Source organism: Myotis davidii, unplaced genomic scaffold, assembly GCF_000327345.1.
Source record: "Myotis davidii unplaced genomic scaffold, ASM32734v1 scaffold1069, whole genome shotgun sequence".
In the NCBI taxonomy this organism is placed as follows: Eukaryota; Metazoa; Chordata; class Mammalia; order Chiroptera; family Vespertilionidae; genus Myotis; species Myotis davidii.
Genome location: NW_006300018.1, coordinates 2,523,905 through 2,533,674, shown reverse-complemented (window position 1 = coordinate 2,533,674; position 9,770 = coordinate 2,523,905). Strand labels below are relative to the sequence as shown.

The 9,770-nt window shown below is 47.0% G+C and overlaps 1 protein-coding gene across 1 annotated transcript in view; it reads left to right on the top strand.

The window, feature by feature from the left end:
- The first annotated feature begins 8,679 nt into the window (after window positions 1-8,679).
- The window catches only part of LRR1 (leucine rich repeat protein 1), a 19,239-nt gene continuing 18,148 nt past the window's right edge, over window positions 8,680-9,770 (top strand). The window contains 1 exon segment of the mRNA XM_015571983.1: window positions 8,680-8,688. Within this exon segment, the coding sequence (XP_015427469.1) occupies window positions 8,680-8,688 (9 nt within the window).

Here is a 9,770-nt window from a genome sequence, read left to right as displayed (position 1 = left end):
GGTCCCTGGGGATCTGCAGGGAGGGAGCAGTTATGGCGGCGCTCAGTTCTGTCCCTAGGGACTCTGCCTCACAGAGTCCCAGCAACCGCTGCAAACCTCGGAGAGAAAGCTGCCCTCGAGTTCCGACCGAGGCCAGACAGTCCCGCTTCTCCCGTTTGAGTCTGCGTCCCTAGCGACTCGCCCGGATCTGGGGCTCAGAGTCTGATGCTCCCTCCTGATTGTAAACAACCGCGCCCTCTGCGCTGCGCCTCCAGCCCGTTCCGCGCGCACACGAACCTGAGAATTTCACTTCAGCACTGCGCCTCCTCTGAGTCTGGATATGATATTCTCTTTACTCCTAGTTGTAGAATTTCCACTCAGCCAGCCCTCCTGTGGTTCTGGATGTTGTCCGTTCCCTTTTTCAGGCTTAATTTTCTGCTCTTGCCTCCTTTATCAAATATTAATTGAGCATAATGGCTTGGGTCGATTTCTGGGTTCTCTGTTCTGTTCCATTGGTCTATCTGTCTGTTCTTGTGCCAATATCAGGCAGTTTTGAGAGCAGTGCCTTTGTAATATAGCCTGATGTCTGGTATTGTGATCCCTCCAACTTTGTTCTTCATTTTCAGGATTGCTGTGGCTATTCCTGTCCCCATTTTTTGATTGGATTGTTTATCTTCCTTTTGTTAAGTTGTATGAGTTCTCTGTAAATTTTGGAGGTTAAACCCTTATCAGATGTAACTTTGGTAAACATGTTCTCCCTTGCAGAGGGCTCTCTTATTGTTAACAGCATACTTTTTTACATTTGTCCTTTTGAATTTTGAAGTCTGATGAAATACATCATGTTTTCCTATTGTCGATGTAAGAAACATCCAAACTTATAGAGAATTTTTATGAGTTTATTTGAGCCAAACTGACAATTGCAGGGAAGCAAAACCTTAATTCATTGAGAAAATGCTTTGGAGAATGGCAGTTTTGCAGCTTATTTTATATAATTAGAATCAAATGGGGAGACATAAGTAGAGTTACATGAAATCCACTTGTGGTAAACTAAGGGGGCAGGAGAAGCAAAGAGGGGAAATCTCTGGAATTGGAGAAAAACTAAAAAGACACATACTTCTTTTACATTGGTGGGCACAGGATGGTTAACATTAACACTTATAGCACATGGAGATGGTATTCAGGAAACAAGATAACGATGAAGGGTTCTGTGGACTCCTTAAGATAAAGACTGACTTTGTCAAGGAAGCTACAGGCCTAGGACCTGACTATCTGCCATGACTCATATTAGTTAGGAAAGTTTATGTTCAGACCATCCTAGGTGGTTACTTCCTGTGTGTGTGTGTGTGTGTGTGTTTTCTTTTTCCTCTTTTTTGTTTTTCAAACCCTTGGGTCAGGGGCTGACTTTCAATAGATAGCAGCAAGGGAGCTTCTCTACTACCTATGAAACCCCAACCTAGAAGCAGGTTGTCTACGAATAGTTTAGCACCAGGTTCCCCACAAACGTGCGCTGCGTGAAGGGCGAAGGGCAAGGGGGCAGTCCCATTTCCGGCCGCACCCCATGTCCCAGGTCTATGTGGTTACTTTCAGTCACTAAGTTGTAGCACCCACCATGCTGGCCTCTGCTGAGCTTGTCAGGTTTACTAGTACTATGTGGACCCTTTTTTGTTGTTGTTTGTTTTTTCTTGTATTTATTTCAGAGAGGAAGGAAGAGGGAGAGGGAGAGAGAGAGAGAGAAACATCAATGATGAGAGAGAATCATTGATCAGCTGCCTTCTGCAGGCCTCACACTGGGAATTGAGTCCATAACCTGGACATGTGCCCTGACCAGGAATTGAATCATGACCTCCTGGTTCATAGGTCAACACTCAACCACTGAGTCATACCAGCTGGGCTGTGGACCCTTTTTGGTCTACATTGAATTTATAATCCAGCCATGTATCTTTATCTGGGAATTTCTCCTTCAGTCTACAGTCCACTTTGTGAATGTATTGCTGACTTTAGTTTATATACTTCTAAGCTTACAAGCAAGAAAATGAGCCCTTTGACCTTCATATTGGCTACACTTTTATTTTATTCATCATGTTAGATAGGACAAGGGTCTCAAGGTCTGGGCTGTTTTTACTAAATGCTTTTCCTGCTACATGTTAAAATGTAGCACAGTGTTTTGCAGATAAAGCTGTAAAAAGAATGAGCTTGCCGAAACCGGTTTGGCTCAGTGGATAGAGCGTCGGCCTGCGGACTGAGAGGTCCCAGGTTCGATTCCGGTCAAGGGCATGTACCTTGGTTGTGGGCACATCCCCAGTGGGGAGTGTGCAGGAGCAGCTGGTCAATGTTTCTCTCTCATCGATGTTTCTAACTCTCTATCCCTCTCCTTTCCTCTCTGTAAAAACTCAATAAAATATATTTTAAAAAAAAAAAAAGAATGAGCTTGATAGGAACTCAATGTGACAAGTGGGGTCAACATCAAAGAAGCCAATGCCTGAGCCTCCCTTCCAGGAGACAGAGCTTTGGATGTGAATCCCTTGTCTCCTGTACTTGCTACAAGTAAATGAAACGACCCAAGGACAACCACATCTAGCTCCTCAACAGAACACCCCCAGGGTGAACCCCTTCAATTTGGTAACAAAGGCAATCTCAGATTCTTATTTCTTTGTTTCTGGTAATTCTTCCATGTAAAACATTTACAGTTTATATATTAAAAATCTTCAACTTATTATATCTTTTAGATTTTGTGTCAAAATTCTTTAAAATTTCTGTATCTTATAGTACTTTTACATTTTTTAAATTTTAAACTAGAGGCTCGATGCACGATATTTGAGGCCCCGCAGCTCCGCTCCCGCACCCACCTTGGCCTGGCGCTGCCCATGTCCTCTGCCACACACCCTGGTTCCATGGAGCCCTCCGATCCATCGCCCCACATAGGGTGGCCTGGACCTCCCTCTTTGGGGCAATCGGAGCCCCCACCCCATCAATTGCCCCCTGGCTGGTGGCCTGGGCCTCCTTCGGTAGGGAGATTGTGGGGCAATGACGGCCCTCCCCCGCCTCCCCCACCAATTGCATAGCACCTGCCTTGGCTGGCCTGGCGCCAGTGCATGTGTCATAGTGTGGTCATCTGGAATGTTGTCCAGACAGTCATTCTGCTGTTCGGTCGTTCAGTCAATTTTCATATTACGTTTTTATTATGATAGATTTTCTTTTAATTGATTTGAGAGAAACACCAGTATGTTGTTCCACTTACTTACTCATGCATTGGTTGCTTCTTATATGTGCCCTGACCCGAGATTAAATCCACAACCTTAGTGTATTGGGAAGATGCTCTAACCAACTGAGCTATCCAGACAGGGCTTTAAGTCTCCTTTTTTAATTATTATTGCTGAAAGTATTACAGATTTCCCCCTTTTTCCCACCATTGATCCCCTCCACCCTGCTCCCACCCCCTCCCCAGGTCTTCACTGCAATATTGTCTGTGTCCTTGGGTTATGCATATATCCTATCTAATAAAGAATAAATATGCTAATTGACCCTCACACCATCACAAAGATGGCAGCGGCCACAGCCAATAAGGAGAGAATATGCTAATTGACTGCCCAGCCCTTAAAGATGGTGGCACCCACAGCCAATAAGGAGGGAATATCCTAATTGACTGTCACGCCCTCAAAGATAGCGGTGCCCACAGCCACATGATGGTGGCACCCAGTCTCCTCAGCCTCACTGGGGCAGCAGGCGCTCCACGCAGCCTGCTCCGGAGTCCCCCAGTCCCTTCAGCCCCCCAGCGCCCACGGCCAGCCCTAGGCACAGGCAAGCCTCTACTGTCAGCTGCCCAGCTGCCCAGGCCCACCTGAGGCACAGGTAACTAGGGCCAGCTGAGGCTTGTGCTGCCGGCAGTGGCAGCAACAGAGGTGTGATGGGGCATCGCCTTCCCCTGATCGTCGGGTTGCCTCCCGCCCCTGAGGGCTCCTGGACTATGGGAGGGGGCAGGCTAGGCTGAGGGACCCCCGCTCCAGTGCATGAATTTTCATGCACCAGAATCTAGTGCATATATAAGTTATTTAGTTAATCTCTCCCAACCCACCCCAGCCTTCCCTCTAAGATTCATCAGTCAGTTCCATGCTTCTATGTCTCTGCATCTATTTTGTTCATCAGTTTATTTTGTTCATGAAATTCCACATGTAAGTGAGATGATGTGATACTTATCTTTCTTTAACTGGCTTTTTTTGTTTTTATAATCTTCACCCAATAGTTTTTTCGTTCATTCTTTTAGAGAGGGGAGGGAGGAGGAGGAGATAGAGAGGGGAAAAAAACAAACATCAATGTGTGAGAGATACTTTAATGGGTTGCCTTTCCCACACACCCAGATCAGGTTCAGGGACTGAGCCTGCAACCAAGGTATGTATCCTTGACTGGGAATTGAACCATTGACCCTTTGGTCCATGGGCCAATACTCTAACCAGTGAGCCAAACCTGCCAGGGCTCACTGGCTTATTTCGCTTAGCATAATACTCTCCAGGTCCCTCCATTCTGTCTCAAAGGGTAAGAAATCCTTATTTTTACTGCTGCATAGTATTTCATGGTATAAATCACCACAGCTTTTTTCCCACTCATCTACTGATGGGCAGTTGGGCTGTTTCCAGCCTGGGTTCCGGGACTCAACCTTCTCAGGGAAAAGACCCTCCCGTAGCCGAGAGTTCCCTCCTTACGCTCATCCTGCTGCTCATGGGAGCTGGGTCAGCCACTCTTGAGACTTCACTCTTCCTACCAGTCTCCAGGTGTTTTTGTCTTTCCTTGATATGTCTCTTCATCTGGACCTCAGTTGATAATTTTGGGTGAATGTTCCCCAATTTAGTTGTATTTCCAGTCTGGCCCCAGCCATGCTGCCACAGCCACCTCAGTTAAACCCAGGGCTTTAAATCCTGAATCCATCTAAAATTTATTTCACTGTCCCTGGGAGTGAGGGAGAAATCCAGCTTTTCTCCCTTCCAAATTACTAGCTACTTACTCCAACACAAGCAATATTAACTGAATATGCACTAATCTGTAAGCTTGCTCTATTCTATCACAGAGCAGGTGGTGGGTCTGAGCTCCTCTGCCAGTGAAGGGACTTCTTGGATGCTGGGGACTGGAAAAAGACATGAGCAGCCACAGGGAGATGGGATATGCTTTATTGCAAACAAAGCAGCCAGCTCCTAGTTGGTTAGTAGCGCCTTTTATACTAACTCAAACAGACGAGGCTTTGTGCCAATTAGTGACATCTGTGTTACATTAACATAAGTGGGTTACATAAGGGTGCGCCTGCGCAGTATGTATAGTCATTGCCTTCGCACATGCACATGACAAATGGGCCTTTAACATAGTGATACTGCTGTGTTATTGCCTTCATGCAGGCATGTGGCAAATGGGCCTTTAACATCAGGCGTACTCTGGTCAGGGCCCCCACAGCAGGCTCTCACAAATATTTGTTAAATGAATAGGTGAATAGCATTTTTACTCATTCCTTCTACAAGTAACCATTGAGTACCTACTGTAAGGACAGAAAAAAAGGCCTCTCTTTCTTTGCTGTGGCCTTCCACGATTTGTGAGAAGCACCTGGAAATTAAACCCTGAGGCTGTTGGCTCCTCTGTTCAAATGACTGGACATGATAAGGCACTCTCAAGGTTGTACTCTTGCATCCCCCTCCTCCCTGCTATTTTCTTAGCTCAGGGATAATTCTCACCCAGGAGTCTCTAGTTCAGTGGTTCTCAACCTTGGCTGCACATTAGAATAACCTCGGAATCTTTTTAAAATCCTGATTTCTGGGCCTCATCCTCCGGAAATTCTGCTTCTTTATTATGGGGTGAGGCCACAACATTAGTAACAAAGAAACAGAATTTCCAGAGGATGAGGCCAAGGAATCAGAATTTTAAAAAGATTCCCAGGTGATTCTAATGTGCAGCCAAGGTTGAGAACTACTGCTCTAGTTAGTAGAAAGTTCCCTTCCCCCCTCCCCTTCAAACAAGCCTCTTTTGAACTCTTCATAACTTTTGCTCCAAACATGTTTTACAGGCTTGGGAAAAATACTGACAAGACACCTCCTTAGGACATCTGCTGGACTGAATCCTGGAATGCAAACAAACTAATTTCTCATGACAACCTCCCTGGTATCTGCTCAACATCAACACAGCCCCCCTCCCTTCCTTGTCACTTAGCAACAGCAACTGTTTAAAAGTACAATCCACTCTATCTTTCCCGCCCTGTATTGACTAGCAATACACCAGCCCTTTCCTCTCTTGGAAAGTAAAATAAAGTTCCTCCCTGCATCTGTCTCTTCTCTCAGTTGTGAATTCTTTCACAGCCTGTGTCACCAGCCAAACCCTAATGAGAGGGTTAACTTGAAACCCAGACAGATAGGGTAGGGTCCAGTGGAAAACAAAGGCAGGTGGAACATAGGCAGAGGCAGACATGGCAGTTTGAGCAGCCTAATCACAGAAATCAACCAAGCAGAAATAATAAAATGTTTCTGGGCTTAAAGCAGGAGGCATGGGAAAACGAGGGCCTGCAGCAACAAGGTGTACAAAGAACGCATAGAAACAGAGAAAGTTCAGCGTAGGAATAGAGAAAGAACACACAGGAACAGGGAAAGTTCAGGTCCTTTGCTGGGCAAGAACAATTGAGGTGATGACACAGATAGTTATAGCAACAGGCTTGTAGCAAATATATACCCCTGGACTACCAGGCTTCAGGGGGACAGCCCATATTGGTTTCCCCTCCCCTTTCAGGGAGTCTGAATCTGCTTGCACTAAATTTTCCACACTTTTGCTTACATCTTCTAGTCTGTGGAGACATTCTTCAGTGTTTCGAGACACAACCCCAGGGGGAAAAGAAACCTGGCTCACTGTCAGGTTATCACTAATATCTACTAAATGTGAACACTACCGTAGGCCTTGAATTTAACAGCAATGACTCAAAACCTGTCCCCAGGAAGCCTGTAGCCTAATGATGAAGACAGGCATTAAATAAGTAATCATATAGCAATATTTTGGACAAGATAATGTAAGATTTTTCTTGCAAAACGTGCTAGGTGAAATAAAGTACAGAGTTGAGTTGGTTTTGGCTCAGTGGATAGAGTGTCAGCCAAGGGTCCTCAGTTGGATTACACTCAAGGCATATGCTGGGTTGTGGGCTCGATCCTCAGTAGGGGGCATATAGGAGACAGCCAAGCAATGATTCTCTATTATTCTCTCTTAGAGGCCCGGTGCACAAAATTCGTGTGGGGGGCAGGGGGTTTGTCCCTCATCTCAGCCTGCACCCTCTCCAATCTGGGACCCCTTTGGGGATGTCCGACTGCTGGTTTAGGCCCAATGTGGAATCGGGCCTAAACCGGCAGTCGGACATCCCTCTCACCATCCGGGAATACTGGCTCCCAACTGCTCACCTGCCTGCCAGCCTGATCACTCCCTAACCACTCCACTGCCAGCCTGTCAATGCCTAACTGCTCCCCTGCCAGCCCGATTGCCCCCAACCATCCTCCCCTGCCAGCCCAGTTGCCCCCAACTGCCTGCCCCTAGAGGCCTGGTCCCCCCACAACTGCCCTCCTGTGCAGGCCTGGTTCCCCCCGCCCCCAACTGCCCTCTCCTGCAGGCCTGGTCACCCTCAACTACCCTCTCCTGCTGGCCATCTTGTGGTGGCCATCTTTGGCCACATGGGGGTGGCCATTTGTGTGATAGTGTGAGGGTCAATTTGCATATCACCTCTATATTATATAGGATGTTTCTATCTCTTTCTCCCTCTCCCTTCCTCTCTGAAGTCAATAAAAAACATTTTTTTTTTAAAGTACAGAGTTGAGCTCCAAGGAATCCTAAAGAGCAGATGCTAAGCAGGAATTGAAGAACTGCAGAGGCTGCTCTGGGGCGATTTGTCCAGCTACATAATAGAACCTGGATCCCAAAGGAATAAGAGACCAGCCTTTGGGCATTTGTGTTTAAATTGCAAAGAATGTAACTCCATGAATGTTTTCGGAAAGAATTAAGTATAGTATGTAAGATGAGTTCTAGCACTATTTGTTCTAACACTATCTATGAGGTCACAGGCAAGTCCCTTTACTCTGTTCAGTCTCTAGTCCCCTGGTATAAATTGAGAGAATTGAATTAGGACATCTGTCTGTAAACTATGTTTTGACTCCAAAAGTTTAGCATTCTGTCTTAAGACCTCTTTTTTTAAAATATTTTTTTATTGATTTCAGAAAGGAAGGGAGAGGTAGAGAGAGATGGAAACATTAATGATGAGAGAGAATCATTGATGGGCTGCCTCTTGCATGCTCCCTACTAGGGATCGAGCCCCCAACCCATCTGTGTCCTTGACCAGAATCAAACCCGTTACCCTTTAGCCCACAGGCCGATGTTCTATCCACTGAGCCAAACCAGCTAGGGCTAGGAGACCTCTTTAGAAAAGTATTCTGGCAGCAGTGTAGATTGTAGGTTGCTGCTTTAGCTACCTGATAACTGCCTCTGGGTTTGCTCCATCTCCAAAGTAATCTCTTTACTGACCACAGTAACTTTTCCTAAATAGGTGTGAAGTTTATTCCTTGCTTGAAATTTTGCTTCAATGGTTTTCTAAGGCCTAGGTTTAGCAAACAAATTGTTCTCATCATCTGACTACTTTATACTACTCCAATGTCTTCATCTAACATTTACACATTACTAGAGGCCTGGTGCATGAATTCGCGCATGGGTGAGGTGCCTCTGCCTGGCTGCGATCAGGCCAATCAGGGCGATCAGATCTGTCTGGCCAGGGGGAGGGACCGCAGGAGGTTGGCTAGCAGCGGGGAGAGAGTGGGAGGTTGGCTGTGGGAGTGCACTGACCACCAGGGGCAGCTCCTGCATTGAGTGTCTGCCCCCTGGTGGTCAGTGTGTCATCATAGCGACTGGTTGAGCAGTCCACCGGTCATTTGGTGGACTGGTCATAATAATCACTTAGGTTATATATAGACATATATAAAAGGCTAATATGCTAAGTGTCCAGCTGGTCACTATGACACACACTAACCACCAGGGGGCAGACACTCTCAAAATCACTTAGCCCAGTGGTCAGCAAACTGCAGCTCTTGAGCCACATGCGGCTCTTTGGCCCCTCCTGTGGCCACGAAGTTTCAATCGCACTGTAAGTGCGCCCCGCATGTGGTATTTTGTGGAAGAGCCACACTCAAGAGGCTGCAGTTTGCCCACCACTGACCTAGCCTGTCTTAAATTCTTTCCTGCAGGAAGGCAAGAACCCACACATCCCAGACTGTGCTGAGGCAGACCCGCCCCCACCCCTTTCCAAGTCTCACATGCATATAAGCCAGTTACGCCATCCAAACCCCTCGCAGTTGTAAAGTGGGAATCAGTTCAACAGAAGTTGCAAAGTCAAGTACTGTCCTAACAAGTTCCTTCTGCTGTGACAGGTGTCTCCGGAATGAGGGGAGCCGCCAAAAACAAAACACCAGCCCAATAGGGCCAGGAAATGTCCCACCCTAGTTGGCACTGGGCAACTGGTCAGGGTCCCAAGTGCCAACGCTGGGTAAGCGAAGAAATTTTCCTCTTCACAGAGATACCTGCCTTCCTTCGGAAAAGTCGGTGGCGCAAAGTGTGTAAATAACGGGTTAAGTGGCAACAGTAAAGGCGAACTCCGCCCCAACGCCGAGCTCCAGCGCCCAAGTCCGGGGAAGGACCACGCCCTCGCGCGTCGCTGAGTTTCGGGAGGTGCCAGCTGGGTCCTCAGGCTGTGGGTGCCCGCGCTCCGCCGGCTGCAGCCACGGGAAAACTCGACCCTGAGGGCG